Source organism: Bos mutus, chromosome 18, assembly GCF_027580195.1.
Source record: "Bos mutus isolate GX-2022 chromosome 18, NWIPB_WYAK_1.1, whole genome shotgun sequence".
Taxonomy (NCBI): Eukaryota; Metazoa; Chordata; class Mammalia; order Artiodactyla; family Bovidae; genus Bos; species Bos mutus.
Window position 1 is genome coordinate 27700461 of NC_091634.1, and position 21808 is coordinate 27722268.

Consider the following 21808-nt stretch of genomic DNA (forward strand, 5'->3'; position numbering starts at 1 on the left):
CCTTGCACCACAACTAAAGAGTAACCTACACTTTCTGCAACTACAGAAAGCCCATGAGCAGCATCAAAGACTCAACACAGTAAAAAATAAATAAATAAATCTTAAAAAAAATAGTTCAGGGGACTGAGGGTAGATAGATGATAGGCAGGGTATAGATGAAAGAAGATTGGCCATGAACTGATGATAACTATTGATATTAGGTTGATTGCAATTCACTATTCTGTCATCTCTACTCTTGGATATATTTGTGAATTGCCATAATAAAAAATTATAAAGTAAGTACAAATGCTCATCTATGTAGAGAATATGTAGAGAGAGCTATCCAAAATATTAGAAACAGTGATCACTGTCAGGAAGGAAAACTGGGGCAGGGCCAAGGAGGGGTGTAGGGGCTCAAGACTTACTTTTCATAGTACAGTTATTATAGTATGCGTATAATAAGTTAATTAATGGAATTATTTTTAGGAACCAAAAAGTATATAATTGCATATTTTATCTTCCTTCCTAGTAATTATCATTAGCCTGCAAATATGCTCTAGGATATCATGTCTTTAAAAACTTGTTCTTAATTCCACTTCATATCCTCTAGCTAATATTCCACTTATGCATTATCCTTTATAGCCAAATTTCTCAGCAAAAGTTTTTATCTTCTCTATTTCTTTTCCCTCACATATTATTCCCTTTTCATCCCAACACGGCCTGGCTTGCTTCCTCCCTACTCTTCCCTAGTTAGTTACCAATGAGTTCCATGTTGCCAAATCTAACAGACACTTCTCTGCCTTAGGTTGCTCAGACTGTCAATAGCATTTAACACTTCTGACCACTCCCTCCTTGAAACAGTGGTTGTGGTTTAGTCGCTAACTCCTGTCCAACTGTTGTGATCCCATAGACTGCAGCCCACAGACTCCTCTGGTGGTTTAGTTGCTAAGTCTTGAAACGCCATAGACTGTAGCCCGCTAGGCTCCTCTGTCCATGGGATTTTCCAGGCAAGAATACTGGAGTGGGTTGCCATTTTCTTCTCCAGGGGACCTTCCAGACCCAGGGATCGAACCCGGGTCTCCTGGGCTGCAGGCAGTCTCCTGCATTGCAGGTGGATCCTTTACTGACTGAGCCACCAGGGAATTACTTGATACAGTGAAAGTTAAAGTGAAGTCGTTCAGTTGTGTCCGACTCTTTGTGACCCCGTGGACTATAGCCTACCAGGCTCCTCCGACCATGGGATTCTCCAGGCAAGAGTACTGGAGTGGGTTGCCATTTACCCTTTATTAAATTCCAAAACATCACTTTCCTTCTCCCCTATTTAAGCTTTAAACATTGAAATGCCCTAGGGCTGAGTCTTAAGCCTTCTATTGTCTATCTACATTATCCAGCCCCATGGCTTTAAACACCATTTATGGGACTTCCCTGGCAGTCCACTGGTTAGGACTCCATGTTCTCACAGCCCCAGGCCTGGATTCATTCCCTGATTGGAGAACTAATATTGCACAAGCCAAGTGGCAGCCAAAAGAAAGAAAGAAAAAGATATCTATGTTTTATTGGTAGTAAAAAAGCAAATTGCCAAATCATATTGATATATATGCTCTATCCCTTAAAAAAAAAAAAGGAATATGTTTGTAAAAGCAGTGGAAAAGTATAGAAGGAGGGAGAGGGAATAATATTTTTTTACTTTAGAGACTTTTGTATTGTTTGAATTGTCAGAATGAGCAAAATTAATTTTGTTATTCACATATAATAAAAACAAGCAAAGAAGCGCCCCCCCCCAAAAAATACTGCCACATATTATTCTAGCTGGATAATGGAAGGCATATGCGCCCCCCCCAATCAAATTGAATAAATTTTTTAAAACAAAGGAGAGGAAGAAAGAAAGAAAGGTACACCAGTATGTCAAGCCAATGAAGCTTTTCAAATTAGGGAAGCACAAAGTGGTTTGGAAAAGAAAAACCTGAAACACCTACATCAATCTATTGATATGCACACCAAACCATCATGTAGTATTTGTTACCAGCATATACTAATTTCAATACATTTTAAATAAATTTAAATAAAATAAAACCAAATTATTGCATATTCCCCCAATAAAAAGTACTAGAGAAAGCAAGAAAGGCAACTTTTTGTTGTGGTTAGAGGACAGGCTCTGGAATCAGAGTCTGGATTAATAAACCATCGCTGGATTACTTAGGGCTGTGCGACTTGGGGCATGAGTCTAAACCTAATTTTCCTCAACTGTTAAAAAAAAGGGGGGGTTCAAAATAGAATCAGGAACGCTGATAACTTTTCTAACATTTCTATTCCATAAAAACTTAAAAAAGCAAGCTGAGTGACTCAGACCCCAGGTCAAAGGTGGGGTCAGAGGTCACTCCGCTAGGTTCACCTCAGGACGAAGCGATCTAAACGCTTCGATCTATCAGCTACTATTCCTTTTACCTCAGGCTCCTTTCAAGTCTCATGAGGCGACACATACAGATGGATCAAGGAAATGGCCAAGTTCTAGAGGAGAAGACTGGACGAAGAGAGGGCTGGCTCATCAAGAAACATCCTTACCTATTTCACCCTAATCAAGCAAGTTGGGGTGGAAGTTTCCGGAATTGCCAAAATCAACCTTTCGTGTCTCCTCCAATAGCACCCCAACTTCGAACGGCCTTTCTCACAGCGCTTCCCTTCTCCCACTAGTAGCCCCTCTTGGGGCTCAGTTTCCTTCCACTTAGTCCAGTTCTCTGTTCCTGGCTTCAGAGTCCGCTTAACCCCGTTTCTCCTTCTCCCTTTTAGACTCTGCTCCCCTCCCTCAATTTCTCGCCCTCTGCCCCAGACTCCCCGGTAACTGCAGTTCCTTCACTGCTACCTCAGCGTAATCCCTCCTCCGCCTCAGGGGCCGCTCCTCTAACTTAGGGGGAGGGCCCTCTACCTCAGGGAGCGCTCCTCTACCTCAAAGACCGCTCCTCCGCCGCCGTTCCCCCGTGACTACCTCAGGTTCCTCTGCCTCGCCCTCAGTTTGCTCCCCTCAGCTTCGAACCCCGGGCTCCCGGCCCAGACCCTCCCAACCGGGCCCTACCGGGCTGCTCCAGGGTCAGCGCCCCCAGGCGGCGGATGCCCTCCTCGTCCAGCTCCCACTGCTCCGCCATCCCTGCCCGCCTGCCCCGCTGCGTCGCTCACCTGTCGCGGCCCGCGAGACCTCCTGTCGCGCGCCAAGCCGCGCCCAGCGCAGCCAGGCCCCGCCCCGCCCCGCGCGCCGCCGCGCTCCCGAGGTCCGTTATCTTCCTGGTCACGTGCCTGTCCACCCGCTTCTGGAGCCTGGACCATGGTATGGAGCCCACCCTGGCGGGGGCACCAAAAACACTAAAACAGGGAATGGGTGCGATGTGGTCGAGGACTGGGGCTGTGGGGTTAGGGACCTGACTCTGGGACACAGGGTGGATATAGGCCCAGCTTTGAAGAGTCTGGGGTCTAGTTTTGAGGAGTCAGAAGAATGTGCCTGCTTTGTCAGTTGAAGGAACTCTGGGGATCGGGGGTGGGACTCCAGGTCTGAAAGGTGAGGCTGTGCCTCGGACGGGGTAAAGTTCTTCAATCTCAGTGCTTGGGGAATGTTGATTTTGAGGCAAAGCGGTGCCCTGGTGGGTGAACGTAATGGCGGGTGGGGGATCGGAAGGATTGGGTTGGAGGGCAGCTCTCTGAAGCATGATGGAAAGCTCCAGATAAGAAACCCTGGCTCTGAGGAGTTGAGGTCCTGTATGTAGACCATGAGGTAGTTCTAGAAATTGATTTGGAAGCAGGATCAACTGATTGATCTTCTTTAGGGTTGAGGAATCAGTGTGGGGAAGAGAGATACACTCTTTGGAACAGAGCCGTCTATGGGGTTGCACAGAGTCGGACACGACTGAAGCGACTTAGCCCCAGCAGCAGCAGTGATGACTACAGGCTACCCTGTTTCCTGAAGTCAATCTGACAAGAAGCCTTTTGTCTTTCAAGAACTACAGGCCCTTGTAGGGCCAGCTAATCACCTTTAAGGAGAATAGAAAGCAAAATCGTGTTTGCGTGCATATTTATGCTTTCTGGTCTAGGTGAGATCCTTACTCTCAGCTTGTCGTGTTCAGCCTTAGCCATGTTTAGAAAGGCCAGGATTTAAAAGCTTTGCGACTCTTTAAAAGCTGTCCGACTCTTTGCGACCCCATAGACTGTAGCCTACCAGGCTCCTCTGTCCATGGGATTTTCTAGGCAATAGTACTGGAGTGGATTGCCATTTCCTTCTCCAGAGATCTTCCCAACCCAGGGCTCGAACCCAGGTCTCCTGCTTTGTAGACAGACGCTTTACCGTCTGAGCCACCAGGGAAGTTTTAAAAGCTTATACTATGCTAAATCACTTCAGTCGTGTCCGACTCTGTGCGACCCCATAGATGGCAGCCCACCAGGCTCCCCTGTCCCTGGAATTCTCCAGGCAAGAACACTGGAGTGGGTTGCCATTTCCTTCTCCAATGCATGAAAGTGAAAAGTGAAAGTGAAGTCGCTCAGTCGTGTCCGACTCTTAGCGACCCCATGGATTGCAGCCTAACAGGCTCCTCCGTCCATGGGATTTTCCAGGCAAGAGTACTGGAGCGGGGTGCCATTGCCTTCTCCGTTTAAAAGCCTAGATTAGCTTATTAGATTGGTTTTTCCACCTTTGCTTCTGAGAGTCTTGTCACCATTTTACAATTTATAATCCTTCTCTTCATGTCCCCTTTAATCTAGCCTCAAACATGACATGTATAATTGTTTTTCTTTATATCTGAATATTTAAATCAGGCTTCTTATAAGAGAAAAGAACCTCACTCCCTTCTTCATGGCATGCATTTATTTTCTTTACCCAGATGTCAAAATTGGAGATGGCAGGTTTTTGTTGGAGAATTGGACTTTTCCTCCATTGAGCAACAATCTCCCCTACCTCCCAGCATTCTAATGCAGATTTTGAAACATTTAGAAAGTTTGAAAGAATTTTGCAGTGAAACTATATAGCCACCACCTAGATTCTGTGATGAACATTTTGCTGTAGTTGTTTAATCACATATCCTCTATCCATTTCTCCATTGATTCATCTTATCTTTTGATAAATTTAAAAATAAATTAGAAATATCAGTACATCGCACCCCAATCACTTCAACGTGCCTAATTTTTACCTAGAATTTGTTAACCTGAAACAATTAGGTTTTGCTTTTGACCAGTAAAACGAGTTTATTTGGGAACAGTAAAGAACTGCAACTCAGGACATGCAATTACGGTGAACCACATGCAAGACTGGTAAAGTGGAAGAGAGGAAACTTTTGTAGAGGAGAAGGGAAGTTGGGAAGGGCTGTTATTTTAAAAAAAATACACTGGAGGAAACTGGGAGTTTGAAGTTTAGTGACTTTTCATTGGCTGAGTTGTGGCAGTGTCTCATTGGTTGAGCTGTCCTAGGCAAGGAGAAAATCATTCTTCCTCTGTTGGCCAATAATAGGGTATGAATTTTAACATCAGCTTGTGAATTTTTGCAAAAGAAAAAAAATCAGTTGGAATTTTCATAGGGATTGTGTTTCATAGGGATCAATTTGAAGAGTATTGCTACCATAACAATACTGTCTTCTGATCCATGAACATGGAAAGATTTTCCATTTATTTAGGTATTTTAAATTATCTTTCAACAATGTTTTGGGGTTTTCAGAGTACAAGTATTATACTTCTTTTGTTAAATTTATTCCCAAATACTTTGTTCATTTTGACACTGTTGTGAATGGAATTGTTTTCTTAACTTCAATTTTTTATTGTTCATTGCTAGCATATAAAAATACAGTTGATTTTTTATATTGATCTATACCCTTCAACCTTCTTGAACTTATTTCTAGTAATTTCCTAGTGAATTCCTCAGGATTTTCTATTGCAAGATCACATCATCTACAAATAGAGATAATTTTACATCTTCCTTTCCAATATGGGTGCTTTTTATTTCCTTTTATTGCATAGATCTTTTTTCATTTTCTCTTTAGGAGGAGCCTGGTATGCCTCATGAGTCAGCAGAGGATTTGTTTCATTTCAATGTCGGGGGCTGGCATTTCTCAGTTCCCAGAAGCAAACTTGCTCAGTTCCCAGACTCCCTGCTATGGAAAGAGGCTTCAGCACTGACCTCTTCAGAAAACCAGAGGTTGTTCATCGACAGAGATGGTTCCACATTCAGACATGTGCACTATTACCTCTACACCTCCAAACTCTCCTTCTCCAGTTGTGCAGAGCTGAACTTGCTCTATGAGCAAGCACTGGGTTTGCAGCTGATGCCTTTGCTGCAGGTAAGATATGCTTAACTTCCAGAAGTGGTGCTCAATAATATAGGCTTTACATTGCTAAAAATCTGTGTCCTTTTATATATTGGTTGCTGAGATGATCCTCTAATGAGAAGGTGTGATGAGAGAGTTAAAGTAATAAACAGTACACTGTAAATGCATGTTCTGAATAAAGGATTTCATCCTAACTCTGCCTTGTCTATACCAGCAGTCACCACAGACCCCCGGATAGACCTTTCCATCGCCTGAGATGGTGATCTTAACTCTTGGAAATCCTAATTTAAGCTTCTTTTTGTTGTTGAATTTTGAAAGGTGAATACGCTAGAAATTATAGGATTTACTACATGCACTGTGTCTGAGATTTAAAATCTGAAAGATGTGTCAGACAACATTACTTCTCATTGTGCCTGTTAGGTACACAGTGTTCACTTACAGCAAAGCAAAAAAGTCCTTCAAACTGCAGAATCTTTCCTTTGTCTTCATTTCTCTGTTTTCTAAGACTATTCTTGGTGTAAGAGCTTTAAATACCTTTACTTTGAAACCATCATAGTATCACCAGAGAACATTACCTTCTTTCCTAATTTTTCTTCCAACTACAGAAATCATTTCTATGGTTTATCTTAAGTAGTTTATTTTTTGTTTTTGAACAATGACTTTTTTAACCTGGAAGAGCTAAATATTATAACTGGGAAAGACCATTGGTCTTGCTCCATATTAATCCCACTGTCTGGACAAGGTGTTGTTTACTCTGTCTTCAGAAGCACTGACTCAACAAGCCACAGTGCAGCTCAGTGTGGTACCAACCATGCCTCCCCAACACCTCAAAGAGGAGAACTGATGTAGTCCCTTCATATCTGGGTCATACAGGATCGAGAACATCTCACAATGCATGTTTTTATGGACACTATTTACTAAATCAGTATTTAATGTTTAAAAGGTATTATATATTTGGAAATCAAAACCCATATACTCATCAGTGCAAATTGTTGTATATTCTTTTTATTTTTTTTAAGTTACCCACCTGAAATAAAAATTTTTTCAACTATCCCAGGAACTGAACACTAGAATTGCTTACAATTGCTTCATATTCACTTAAAGGACCTGGAATGTCAAGATAGCTGCTGACTTTTTTTTGGCTCCACCATATGACTTCTTCCGCAACCAGGGATCAAACCCAGGCCCTTAGCAGTGGAAATGCAGAGTCCTTATACTGAACTGTCAGGGAATTCCCAAGCACCATTTAATGGGGGAAAGGAGGGAGTCAGTTGTTCATTGCAGAAAATCAAAGAGATCTATGCAACTTTTTGAAGAACTATTTTAAAGAGCACAAGGCTATTACACAATTTATCAAGCCCTTTAATTCCTTTGATGTCCTTATTTCCCAAATTGAGACAAAATATATTTGGGAAGCAATTTCTAAATGGGTGGTAACAACTCAGCAGCCAATGAATTGGTCCAATTCCAAAGTTGCAAGTTGTGTGAGCAGTAGCAGTATTTGAAAAATCATATGGATCTGCCTCCCAAAACAGACCATAAAACAAGTGCTTATGTTTCAGAAATGTTGCTCTCAAAGAAATAAACATTTAGGCCAACCCAGCTTAAGTGGTATTTATTCACTGAAGCAGAGTGTAAATACAGCTGGAGAAAAAACACAGCAATCTCAAGCAAATCAATAGCCTCACACATTTCCATCACTTTCCTCACTGTTAAGCCCTGTCCACGCACTCAGGTTCTTGCCTAAATGTACAAACAGTTTGCTTGGAGAAAACAGAGTTTGCCAATTCTTAGTCTAAAGACCCTTCTCAGGCAGCTGGCTTTAATGCATTTAGCCAGTATTTACTGAAAACTTTCTAGGTACCAGACATTATTCCTATGGGTTTTAAGGAACATATAAGATGATCCAATAAAAATATAATGTTAACCACATTTGTGAGCCATATGCGTAACTTAATTTTTCTAGTAGCCACATTAAAAAAAAAAAGCAAGTGAAATTAACAGTATATTTTATTTAACCCAGTATATTTAATGTTGTCATTTCAATATGTAATCAATATTTTCTTTTTTATAAAGTATTTATTTTTAATTCATTTATTTTTGGCTGTTCTGTGTCATTGCTGCACACGGGCTTTCTCTGGTTGCATTTCTCTTCTCATTGTGGTGCCTTCTCTTGTTGTGGAGCATGGGCTCTATGGAGCACAGGCTGTAGGACACTCAGGCTTCAATAGTTGTGGGGCATGGGCTTAGTTACCCTGCTCATGTGGAATCATCCCAGACCAGAGGTCGAACCTGTATCCCCTTCACTGGCAGGCAGATTCTTTAGTCACTGGACCACCAAGGAAGTCCATGTAATCAGTATTTTAAAATTAATATATTTTACATTCTTTTCATGTACCAAGTCTTCAAAATCTGATGTGTGTTTTACACTTACAGCACATCTCAGATTCAGGCTATCACATTTCAAGTACTCAATAGTCAAATATTGGACAACACTATTCTCAATTGTTCTAACCTGTTAGTGCTGCTTGCTCACTGTAGAGTACTTCAGATTTAGCCCCTAACAATAAAAACGGGACTTTGCCTCCCACTAACTAAAGTTCCCATGCTCTTAACACGTGGCATATCCTACTCAAGATTATCTATAATATAGTAAGTTTTGTTGGAAAACCATAGAGGAACCAACTAGTAGAATGAGATGGGAAGCATCTGGAGGACAGGTGGTTGAGCTCACAGTCCTACTCTACTCTTTACCCTTCCTCATTCCCTCACATCCCTACCCTTTAGCTCTCCCATTCCTCCTTGCCATCTACCTGCCCATCCTACCTCCTTCCGGCCTATAGCTTTGGCCTTCAAAGGGCACACTCAGTACCTATTATTATCTTGATTCTAAGTGTAACATTAACATGTATTGAGCCACCAATCACAGGCCAAGTACTGGAGACACAGAATGAAGTATATAGTCATATAAGGTCAGATAGAGGTGTGTGCTATGAAGAATAGAGCAGTGTTTCCTGTGAAATAGTGAAAGAGTTCTGTATTCTAGAACTTCTTGGGGTTTAAGAATGTGTTTATATGATTTTCTCTTTAAAAAATTTTTTTAGGTTCACTTGTTTGTTGTTTATTTCTTGGCCACATTGCATGGCATGTGGGATCTTAGTTCCCCAACCAGGGATTGAACCTACGCTTCCTGTATTGAAAGGGCAGAGTCTTAACCCCTGGACCACCAGGGAAGTCTCTGATTTTCTTTTTTTCATGTGTAATTTTTATTTATTCTATCAGGCACCACCCTTATAGTACTGGAATATGTTGAAAGAATAAAGCATTTATATCTGTTTTTTAATATACAGTTGTGTAGTATGTCATAAGTGTAGCAAGTTACTGAGGTCAGCTACTCCTTTAGAAAGAGTGGTCAGGGTTGGATTTATTGAAGGCAATATTTGAGCAGAAGACTGAATGAAAAAGGGATAAGATATGGAGATGTCTAGGAAAAAGCTTTGAGGCATAAGAACAATAAACACAAATGCCCTGAGGTTAGAATGGCTTGGAAGAGGCAGACTCAGCAGCCATTGTCAGGTGCAGTGAGAAGCAGGGAGGTGCCAAGACTTCCCTGGTGGTCCAGTGGTTAAGACTCCACACTTCCACTGCAGGGGACAAAGATTCAACCCCTTGTCAGGGAACAAAGATCCCACATGCCACACTGTGTGGTGGTGGGGAGTAGAGAGATGTCAAAAGTAGATGAGGTCAGAGGATGTTACAGATCAGATCTTGCAGAGTTGTGTAGGTGACTATACAGGATCTATTCTAAATGTTATAGGTAGCTTTTGGAGATGTTTAAAGAAAGAAATAAAATTATCAAATTTAAAATTTTAAAAGATCATTATACCTTAAGTTACAATGGTTGTCAGGTACAATGTCAGAAACATGAGCAACAAAAGAATTAGATGAATTTTCAATTTCATCGAAATTCTAAAATTTTATGCTTCAAAGGACACCATCGAGAAAGTGAAAAGACAACACACAGAAGGGAACGAAATATTTGCAAATCACTAATCTGATAAGGGACATGTAATCAAAATACATAAAGAACTCTTACAACTAAACAACAAAAAGACAATCAAATTTAAAATGAGCAAAGGGGATTTCCCTGCTGGTCCAGTGAAAGTCCACTGGAGAGTTGAGAGTCCACCCTCCAATGCAGGGGACACAGATTTGATCCCTGGTCCAGGATGATCCCACATGCCACAGAGCAAGTGGGCCCATCTGCCACAACTAGTAAGCCCGAGCTCTAGAGCCCATGAACGACAACTAATGAGCCCATGTGTTGCAACTACTGAAGCCTGAGTGCCTAGAGCCTATACTCTGCCAACAAGCATAATCACCACAATGAGAAGCCCGCACACTGCAATGAAGAGTAGCCCCCGCTCACTACAACTAAAGTCTGCACTCAGCTACAAAGAGCCGGTGCAGCCAAAATAAATAAATTTTAAAAGTATTTGAATAGACATTTCTCCAAACAAGATATACAAATGGGCAATAAGCACATGAAAAGGTGCTCAATATCACTAGCCATCAAGGAAATGCAAATCAAAACCATCATTAAGTTACCACTTCATACCCACTAGGATGCCTCTCATCAAAAAGACAGTAACAGGTGTTGGCAAAGATAGGGTGAAATTAGAACCCTCATACACTGCTGATAGGAATGTAAATTTGTACAACCTCTTTGGCAAGCAGTCTGGCAGTTCCTCAAAAAGTTAAACATGGTGTTACCATATGACCCAGCATATACCCCAAATAAATTAAAACCTACAAAATGTCCACACAGACACTTGTAGACTAATGTTAATTAGCAGAATTATTCATAAAAACCAAAAAGTGAAAACAACCTGTATGTTCATCAGCTAATGAACAAACAAAATGGTATATTTATACAATGAAATGTTATTTGTCAATAAAAGGAATGAAATACTGATACATGTAACGATGAAAATGAACTTTGAAATGTTGTGCAAAGTGAAAGAATCAGACGCAAAAGACCGTATATTGTATGACTCCACTTATATAAAATGTGCAGAATAGGCAAAGTTACAGGGACAGAAAGTAGATCAGTGGTTGCCTAAGGCCAGGGTACAGGGTGAGAAGGATACAGTGAGCAAAAATGGGCAACGGACTCTTAAATGAGCATAGGGTTTCATTTTATGATGTTAAAATAGATTGTGATGATGGCTGCACAATTCTGTGAATATGCTAAAAATTACTCAATTGTATAATTTAGGTGAGTAACTTTTTTCATTTATATATATAATATGAAATTTATTCACATTACATCTCCTGCATTGGCAGGCAGATTCTTTATGACTAACACCACCTGGGAAGCCCATATAATATGAAATTTATTCACATTAGAAATAATATGAAACATTTCAATAGCCCTATAAAAAATCATTAACTTCCGGCTTAACATTAGGAGTCAGCAAACTACATCATGGACCAAATTCAGCCCATTACCTTTTTTGTACAACTTATGAACTAAGAATTGTTTTTACATTTTTAGATGGTTAAAAAAAAAACAAAAGAAACATATTTGTGACACATAAAATTTATATAAAAGTCACATTTCAGGGTTCTGAGGTGCAGGCTCAGAGGGAAAAATCAGGAGTTTGGATTTAAATGTATTAAGTTTGACAGGCAAGAAAATGGTGCTCGTTAAAATTCTGGATGGTGGTGGGGGCAGGCAGCCAGATGTATAGATCTGGAATTCAGGGAAGCAGTCAGGTCTAGAGACATAAATTTGGAGTCCTCAAGGTTGGTATGTAAATCCTCAAGCCTGGATGGTTAGGAATGTCGTATCTTGTTCACAGGGGGAGCATAAACTAGTCTGTACATTAATGCCACAGTGCTTCATAGATTTTTCTGTGTAATTCGGGAAGTCCCCTTTGTGTAAATGTAAGCTGCTCCAAGTCTCACAAACATACTATCAGCTTGGTTGGGAGTCACAGCTGCTACTGCAAAGTGTGAAATTTTTCTTCAGGATAACTCACAAGGCTTCAAGATTCCCTTTTTATTGCCTGCCCGAAGTCCACCAAGGACTTAGTATGTTGAATACATGCTAATTGTATTTACTTTTTCATGCCTTCTGAGGACTTGTAAGTTTGGAAACTTGAATTGTTCCACCTGTGAGTGTTCTGCTACCGGCAAGCAAATCAAATAGGCCTGCAACCCTTGTGCTCAAGGGGGCCAGGAGTGTTTTTATGTTGATCACACAAATGTTGATCACACTTTTAAGAGAAAAGACCACTGACAAGTCTCACATTTCCATTTTCTTATGATATGAGACAGATTTCCACTGTGATCTTGTAAAGGCACATTTCATAAACAGCAGATACTTACCCCAACAGTGTACCTCATCTATGGATGTGGGTAAGTGGACAACTCAAGTATAAATGCTTCAACATGGCATCAGGGCTCCTCACAGGACAGCCCATCTGCTTGTCCTGGCTCATGTTCCAACACATAGATAAACCTACATGCATGCATAGACACACATGCATGCAGACATGCTCACACTCAAACGCACACATACACACACGCCCACCTCTTAATGTCCAGTCATGTCACTGAGCACCCTAAATGCTTCCTCTCAACGTTTTTTCACTTGCTGTTCCCTCTTTATAGAACATTTCCCCTTCAAGAATTAGCCGAAATGAGGCCCACAGGAAGACTAGCCTGATATTTCCAGGTAGTTTGCCTCTGCTCTCAGATCAGTGCTAATTCTGTTGGGATCATGTATTCATACGTCTTCCTCCCTCACTAGCTTGTATTCTTTTCATGTTTACATTCCCAGCATCACAGTACTGGGCCCATAGAGGGGTTTAATAAATGTGTGCTGACTGAACACTGAATGATGTATCCAAGATGATGACTGAAGGCTGAATCTACTTCAGAGTAGGGGGCTGGAGCTAGCAGTGGAGGGGCAGGTTAGAGATGCTGATAGGTGTGTCTTATTTGGCTTGTTTGGCTGATAGCATCTATTCTGCGTATCCTTTTGTTCAACCAGTCTTGCTCCTCTGAGCTTCCAAGTGGTGCTGGCCCTTCTTGTCTTTACAAAGCACTTGGAGATTTGCAAGCTCCCCCAGGCTCTCTTACCATCACATTCCTTCCAACAGCCCACATCAGAGCATAAAGCTTCTCTGAGCACTGCTGCTGTTTTGGAAAAGCTAGATTAAGTCCCAGGGCTCTGCCAGTAGGACATTTGTCAGCCATCTTTTGGCAACAGTGCATACACACACTCGCCCCCATGCCATCAGTCTTATGTTACTTCTGATTGACATGTTTTCACTATAATCTGAGCCAAAAGCAACATTAATTACCTTGTGCTAGCAGTTAGCCATTTGAATTCGGGTCTGTATTTCCATAAAGAAATCCTCCCTCTAATAATTTCTAGGTCATAACATATGAAGAGTAAAAGTACTAGGAGTAGTATTCAGGCAGACAAAAGGGGAATTAAAGTCCATGGAAGACCAGCCACACATTCTGGCAACTTTAGTCAGCAAAGCCAAGGGGCAGCTGAAAGCATAAGCTCTCTGACGTGCTCTTCACTCATTCATTCATTCCACAAAAATACATTGAGATCCCACAAACACTACTGTGGTTGCTGTAAATGCAGTGGAGAACAAAACAGACAGGGTCCTCATGGTCTTGAAGGTTATATATATTCGGGGAGACTGGGAGACAGTAAATGAACAAGTAGGTGTTACTGAGAATAATAAAGCAGAGTAAAGGGGTTAGGGGTTCCATGGATTCTTAGAGCAGCCAAATGGCTTCCCATGAGTGGAAGGCCTTATATTTCTAGAAATCAGAGCAGGGATTATCTGACAGTTTAGGAAAAAATCTAGTTGAGGCTCCTGGGTCTAATGCATGCAGCATGTTCCTGACTGGCAAAAATTGCAATCCTTGTAGATTTACTTGTTTGGTTTTTTTTTTTTTTTTTCTTCCCCGTTTTAGATTTGTCAAACACTTCTTGGAGGATATGATACTGCTCACACTTTACATTAGTGGAAGTAGCAGGAAATGGAGACAATTTATAACAATTTGATTTTTATAAATTAGACCATTCCTTCAACTAGCACACCTCTCAAGCTAATTGAACTCTCACTTCTGACCTGCCCCAAAGGACACACCTGGGTACCAAACAGCACCTCCAAGGGGATTTAGGTCCATCCTCAAACAGGTTGTTCTCCTGGGTGGCATTTCCCTCCCGCAAGAAGTCCCCTCCCCAGAGGCCAATTTAGAATTGTTCAAGAGTGCCATTGTTTCTTCCACTGAGACAGAATCTCAGGATTTAAATCTGCAGATGAACTAAATGGCCAGTTCAGGTTACTGTGATCTGGTTAGATTAGGATAGGCTTGAAATGATAGGATGTCTCTTGCAAGCTTTCACTAGTTTCACTCCCTTTTCATACTACTTCACCCAATTTTGCTGTTGTTGTTGTTGTTGTGCCGGGTCTCAGCTACAGCAGGCAACCATTTCTCAAATGAATGCATGACAGACTCTCTTCTGCTGTTTCACATATGCAGTTTTCTCTTCCATTGTTCGTTGCCTCCAGGAAAGCACTCCCCATGACCTCACCATTATCCAGTCCTTCCACAAATCCACCAGCCACTCAAAGTTGGGAAGATTCCCCACTGTGGTCCCCTCCTTTTGCAGGTCTTAAGCAGTTATGGGGGTGCAGTTTATAGCCATGGCCACCAGAGGGCTCTTCTCAAAGCTCAGGATTCCTTGGGCAGCTTTTGGAGAGCACCTGTACGTCAAGGCTGTATATTGTCACCCTGCTTATTTAACTTATATAGAGTTATATTGTACTTATATAGAGAACATCATGAGAAATGCTAGGCTGGAAGAAGCACAAGCTGGAATCAAGATTGCCAGGAGAAATATCAATAACCTCAGATATGCAGATGACACCACCCTTACGGTAGAAAGTGAAGAGGAACTAAAAATCCTCTTGATGAAAGTGAAAGAGGAGAGTGGAAAAGTTGGCTTAAAGCTCAACATTCAGAAAATGAAGATCATGGCATCTGGTCCCATCACTTCATAGGAAATAGATGGGGAAACAGTGGAAACAGTGTCAGACCTTACTTTTTTGGGCTCCAAAATCACTGCAGATGGTGACTGCAGCCATGAAATTAAAAGACACTTGCTCCTTGGAAGGAAAGTTATGACCAACCTAGGTAGCATATTGAAAAGGAAAGACATTACTTTGCCAACAAAGGTCCGTCTAGTCAAGGCTATGGTTTTTCCAGTGGTCATGTACGGATGTGAAAGTTGGACTGTGAAGAAAGCTGAGTGCTGAAGAATTGATGCTTTTGAACTGTGGTATTGGAGAAGACTCTTGAGAGTCCCTTGGACTGCAAGGAGATCCAACCAGTCCATTCTAAAGGAGATCAGTCCTGGGTGTTCTTTGGAAGGACTGATGCTAAAGCTGAAACTCCAATACTTTGGCCACCTCATGCGAAGAGTTGACTCATTGGAAAAGACTCTGATGCTGGGAGGGATTGGGGGCAGGAGGAGAAGGGGATGACAGAGGATGAGATGGCTGGATGGCGTCACTGACTCGATGGACATGAGTTTGAGTGAACTCCGGGAGTTGGTGATGGACAGGGAGGCCTGGCATGCTGCAATTCATGGAGTCGCAAAGAGTCGGATATGACTGAGCGAGTGAACTGAACTGTGTAGTAAGCAGGTTCTTTAATTAGCTTCACACTGAATCTGAGGTGTTCTGTCCATTATGAGGCTCTTAGAGAATAAAACACCCACTCCAGTGTTCTTGCCTGGAGAATCCCAGGGACGGGGGAGCCTGGTGGGCTGCTGTCTATGGGGTCGCACAGAGTCGGACATGACTGAAGCGACTTAGCAGCAGCAGCAGCAGCAGCAGAGAATAAAACTGGTCATGTGGTGCCTTTAGAGGACTACTTTTTAATTATTAACTATAAATTACTCTTAAAGTTGTATAAGAAATTTTTATCACTCAAAATTATAAAGCAGAAAAAACTGCTTCAAAATCATAAAGGAAATATTCATCGATATTTTGAGTAACAGCATATCATCTTATAGACTTAAATTCTTACCTAAATTGAGTGAGTGAATTTATTTCAAAACACTTTACCATATCCTAGTATTTTACCCCAGAATTGGTAGATATTTACTTGGTTTAAAATTTTCAAAGCAATAATCTTCTTTATCTAACAGACTCTAGATAATCTGAAGGAAGGGAAACACCATCTACGTGTGAGGCCTGCAGACATACCTGTTGCCGAGAGAGCATCTCTGAACTACTGGCGAACGTGGAAGTGTATCAGCAAACCCTCAGAATTTCCTATAAAAAGCCCAGCCTTCACAGGTATCACCACAGGTTGACCTTTTGTGAAGCCCAGATCAGCTTCCCTTCTCCTCACTCTAACAGAAGTGGAGAGTGCGCTGATTTCTGAACTAGTTCTAAATGATTTCTCTACCTTCCTGTCGTCTCCTTTGATTTTGTACCTGCCACATGCCCTCTCCATGGCTGCTTACCCACTGGAACTAAGCATCCTTCTCCATGTTCATTCCTTTGCATACTGGTTTCACCTGGGCAAGGCCAGGCTGCCCTCCACCCTGTCCTAGTGGTCAGGGAACTCTACCATCAAGTCACCTCTAACCACCACACAAGGAATGTCTCCAAATGACCACTGCTTGGTGGGTGCCTTGTAGTATAGACTGACCTATTTGAGACACAAGAATAGACATTCATGATTATTGATGGGTTTAGAGCTTTGGGGAGAGTTAAAAGGATCTATTTTATCTGTAGGTCATTTATTTTATCTATAGTCGGTTTGACCAATTAGAAAGAAACAAATGAGTAACCAGTATGAATTTTTCAAAATTATTTTTCCATTTTATTACTTAAAAAAACTAAACTTCTCACCATAGCCCACCCCAGGCCCTTTCTTACTATCCTAACTTCATTTTGGCCATTTCCCTCCCCCATGCCTTCCTAAGCTCTGGTCACCTTGGCTCCCTTTCATTCCATGAATCCTGCAAGTAATGTCTCCCCAGCTGGATAACAGTATGAATTTAATGACTTTAAGTATATGAGCCAAAATTTCACATGTCCCACTGCCCTTCACTGTAGAATAGATAGATTTCTCTTGCCCTGTTCCCCACCACACCCTTGCCAAACCTAGGGTTACACTGAAAGGAGTGAGAATGAGGAGGCATCTGGCAGGGGCCATCTCTGGGATGGTCTCTCCAGCTTCCTCTGGGCCCCCTAGGTCAGTGAGCGCCCCACCTCTGAAAGCCCTGACCTCTGGAAGTTGGTGATGCCCTTCTGCACATTTTCCTCCAGGCCTACATGATAAGGCGCCTTTGGGACTCATGGATACACCACTGTTAGACACAGAAGAGGAAGTGCACTACTGCTTCCTGCCCCTAGACCTAGTGGCCAAGCATCCAAGCCTGGTGACTGAAGACAACCTGCTGTGGCTGGCTGAGACCATGGCCCTGATCGAGTGCGAGTGCAGCGAGTTCCGCTTTATTGGTGATTGTTTTATCATGGGGGAGGGGAGGTGCCTACGGGTGGGTGGATAGGGCTCATCCACCCCTCCTGACCCCACACCCCTTGGAAGCCCAGCTTGGGCCTTAGGGCCTCAAGACCTTCCCTGAGCAGAGCTGGTGGAAGCATGACAGAGCCTTCCTGGAGGCAGATGGATTCCCAACATTAGGCTGCCACTAGCCTCAGGGCTATTTTATTCCCTGTTCATTTTGGAAGGGCCTGGGTGTAAAGGGGCACTGGAAACCACCTGTAGTGGTATCAGGGGCCACAAGAGTTGATGTGAAGGGCAAGACCTTGAGCAGAACTCCAAACTACTCTTATTTCTCTGCTTTTATGTATCCATCTAGGCTGTAGACCTCAGTTTCTCTTGCCATAAAATGAGGAAATAGAGTTGTTTCAAAGGATAGTCCCTTCCTGCTCTCATCTTCACTAAACTCAGGATAAAGGGGAAGAAGAGGGGATGGTGAAAGGTTCCCCAAAATCATTGCAGAATTGTCTGCTTGAGCTAGTGGCCTAAAGAGGGATAAAATTTTCAACCCTGGACAGAAGAGAGCCTCCATTCTGCATTGCCCAGGACAGGCTCTGGTGAGGTGTGAACTCACCTGACTCTTAAGATGCTGCTGCTGCCTAGACGAACAGGGAAGGAAACGCCCAAATGGTATTGGGGCCCAAATGCCTGGAACCCCAGCCTTTCCTGTTCATAGTCACCTGGGAAGTTGTCTATAATATGTTTCTGAATCTTGAAGTTGATTCACACAGGACAGTAGCGCTGGCTCCATCTCTGCCTCCCACACTGAATCCAGGCAGGGGCAAACTGCACGCGCCACCAGCCAGCCCAGGCTCGCCCAAGCCCTTCCTCTCTAAGCGACAAGACAGCTCCCTCTTTTGGAATGACCTGCTCTTGGGTCAAGACTCATAGGGTAAGTCTCAGGGCCAGTGTGCTCACCAAGAGAGCCTACCTGCCTTGGGAGCCCAAGGCCAGACTATGGGAAGCCATACCCATGGACTCAAACACAGGAAAATAATTTGGGATCTTTCACCTTGAAAACCACAGACTGAAAACTAATCTAACCAGGTATGTTCAGTAATTGTTTCAGAACAAGGAGAGCCTAGGATAAGCTGCAGCATCAAAAACCTCCCAAAACCTGGACCTACAATTAGATCAGAAATAACCTTCTTAACCCATTTTGTTTCCCCTTGCTTTTCAAGTGAATTTTCTCCGCTCACAGAAGATTTTGCTACCAGATAATTTCTCCAATATAGATGTGCTTGAAGCAGAAGTGGAAATTCTGGAAATCCCTGAGCTCAGTGAAGCTGTGAGGTTGTACCGAATGAACATGGGTATGTCCCCAGGGGAAACGTGCCCTCCCCTTGACATCCTGGGGCAGTCTGGGCTTTGACCAGAAAAGCCAAAAACAAACATCTTCCCTCCCACCAACCACTTTGATTGGCGGTGACAGAAGCGGGTGTTTTGGCTGACTTAGAATCTGAGAAGAGAAATTTCAGCCTGAAACCTGGCATGCCCTCTGTCTGCTCAGTCTTCCCACTGAAATGTAGGTAGCTCAGCCCAGACTGGCTGGGGAGGGAGGCTGGGCCTGAAGGCAGGTTTCCCAAGGTCAGGGGAGGTCTGCCCTCCTTTTGGACAAGTCAAACAATTGGGAACTTATAACTAACCCCCACCTGCCACTCCCGCTGTCCTTCTTCTTTCAGGCACAGCTGGACGGCATGGGAAATTCTTGGGCGAATTCCCCATAGTACTTCAGTTATCCCACCCACCCCCAAATTCCCTTGTCCTTCCTCCTTCGAACCCCTGGCTGCTGTGCCTGTTTCTGCCTGCTCCTGCCACTTCCTGACCCTGATCCAGTCCAGCCTTCAGGCTCCCAGTCCAATATCATGCTAATTTGTCCCTCATATTTTTTTATTAGCCTTTCACCATCTCATTTCCAAACCCTGCATGTCTATGGAAGCTACTGTGTATATTGCAAGAGTCAACTACCTTTGCATGGCCTCAGTGGGCATTCTGAGAATGCATAGAACTCTTACACATGTGAAGTTTGGCCTGCATGTTGCCAGACATTTATTCTGTGGGAATCAGATCTTCCCTGCTTTGAGGCCCAGTTCTTCTAGACTTTCTCCCCAGACAATTGGAGTCCTATTCTATTTGGGGGTAGTAGAATCCTGCAGCAGGTCTCAGGAGCCTCTTAGGATCTTCCAATCCACTTCAGAGGGTGTGAGTTCAAACCTCTCCCCCAGGGCTTCTGTTCCTCAGAGAACAGAGGTCAGAGAGCTGAGCAGAGTAGGGCCTGCTGTTCAGGAGTTATGTGAAGCTGGAAGGGAGGCATGCTGCTGGACGGGCTCTGTAAGCCATCAGCAGCCCCCAAACACAAAGCCTGTTTTTTTGCCTTTCATAAAGCACCATAAGTAATGGAAACAGCCCTGGTAGTCTTGAAAATAGAGTCACCCTCAAACCCCTGCTCTGGCCCACCTAGCTTTGCTGTTTGGGGCAAGGTACTTAGTAACTAACTATGCTCTCAGGACATAGTTTCCTCATCTGTGATAAGAGGAGAATACCACTCCTCCTGCAGGGTTGGAGACAACCCACAAAAATCACCCAGCAGTTTGCTGTTGGCCCACGGGTGCCACTGGGACAGGCTCATGTAGACTGAGCATTATGGCCACTGCAGGAGAACAGTGAGCCAGGAACACGACCACCCAACCCAAAAGTAACACTAGACAATGTGTCTCGGGAAAATTCTGCCCAGGCGTGTTAGGGACTGTGAGTCTGGGAAGCCTGTAATGATATCAGGTTCTCTGCTATAGTTGTCGTTCTTTCAGTTCAGTTCAGTCGCTCAGTCGTGTCCAGCTCTTTGTGACCCTATGAATCGCAGCACGCCAGGCCTCCCTGTCCATCACCAACTCCCAGAGTTCACTCAGACTCACGTCCATTGAGTCAGTGATGCCATCCAGCCATCTCATCCTCTGTCGTCCCCTTCTCCTCCTGCCCCCAATCCCTCCCAGCATCAGAGTCTTTTCCAATGAGTCAACTCTTAGCATGAGATGGCCAAAGTTCTGGAGTTTCAGCTTCAGCATCATTCCCTCCAAAGAATCCCAGGGCTGATTTCTTTCAGAATGGACTGGTTAGATCTCCTTGCAGTCCAAGGGACTCTCAAGAGTCTTCTCCAACACCACAGTTCAAAAGCATCAATTCTTCGGCGCTCAGCCTTCACAGTCCAACTCTCACATCCATACATGACCACAGGAAAAACCATAACCTTAACTAGACGGACCTTTGTTGGCAAAGTAATGTCTCTGCTTTTCAATATGCTATCTAGGTTGGTCATAACTTTCCTTCCAAGGAGTAAGCGTCTTTTAATTTCATGGCTGCAGTCACCATCTGCAGTGATTTTGGAGCCCAAAAAATAAAGTCTGACACTGTTTCCACTGTTTCCCCATCTATTTCCTATGAAGTGATGGGACCGGATGCCATGATCTTTGTTTTCTGAATGTTGAGCTTTAAGCCAACTTTTCCACTCTCCTCTTTCACTTTCATCAAGAGGCTTTTTAGTTCCTCTTCACTTTCTGCCATAAGGGTGGTGTCATCTGCATATCTGAGGTTATTGATATTTCTCCTGGCAATCTTGATTCCAGCTTGTGCTTCTTCCAGCCCAGCGTTTCTCATGATGTACTCTGCATATAAGTTAAATAAGCAGGGTGATAATATACAGTCTTGATATACTCCTTTTCCTATTTGGAACCAGTCTGTTGTTCCATGTCCAGTTCTAACTGTTGCTTCCTGACCTGCATACAGATTTCTCAAGAGGCAGGTCAGTGGTCTGGTATTCCCATCTCTTTCAGAATTTTCCACAGTTTATTGTGATCCACACAGTCAAAGGCTTTGGCATAGTCAATAAAGCAGAAATAGATGTTTTTCTGGAACGCTCTTGC

At 43.1% G+C, this 21808-nt stretch overlaps 1 protein-coding gene across 1 annotated transcript in view; it reads left to right on the forward strand.

Annotated features, from left to right (window-relative positions):
• The first annotated feature begins 2445 nt into the window (after window positions 1-2445).
• KCTD19 (potassium channel tetramerization domain containing 19) overlaps window positions 2446-21808 on the forward strand; it is a 28320-nt gene continuing 8957 nt past the window's right edge. Inside the window, exons 1-7 of the mRNA XM_005896602.2 lie at window positions 2446-2559; window positions 2767-2814; window positions 2989-3375; window positions 5988-6284; window positions 16525-16675; window positions 17657-17848; window positions 19073-19204. Of these exons, the coding sequence (XP_005896664.2) occupies window positions 2446-2559; window positions 2767-2814; window positions 2989-3375; window positions 5988-6284; window positions 16525-16675; window positions 17657-17848; window positions 19073-19204 (1321 nt within the window). The remainder of the gene's footprint in view (window positions 2560-2766; window positions 2815-2988; window positions 3376-5987; window positions 6285-16524; window positions 16676-17656; window positions 17849-19072; window positions 19205-21808) is intronic.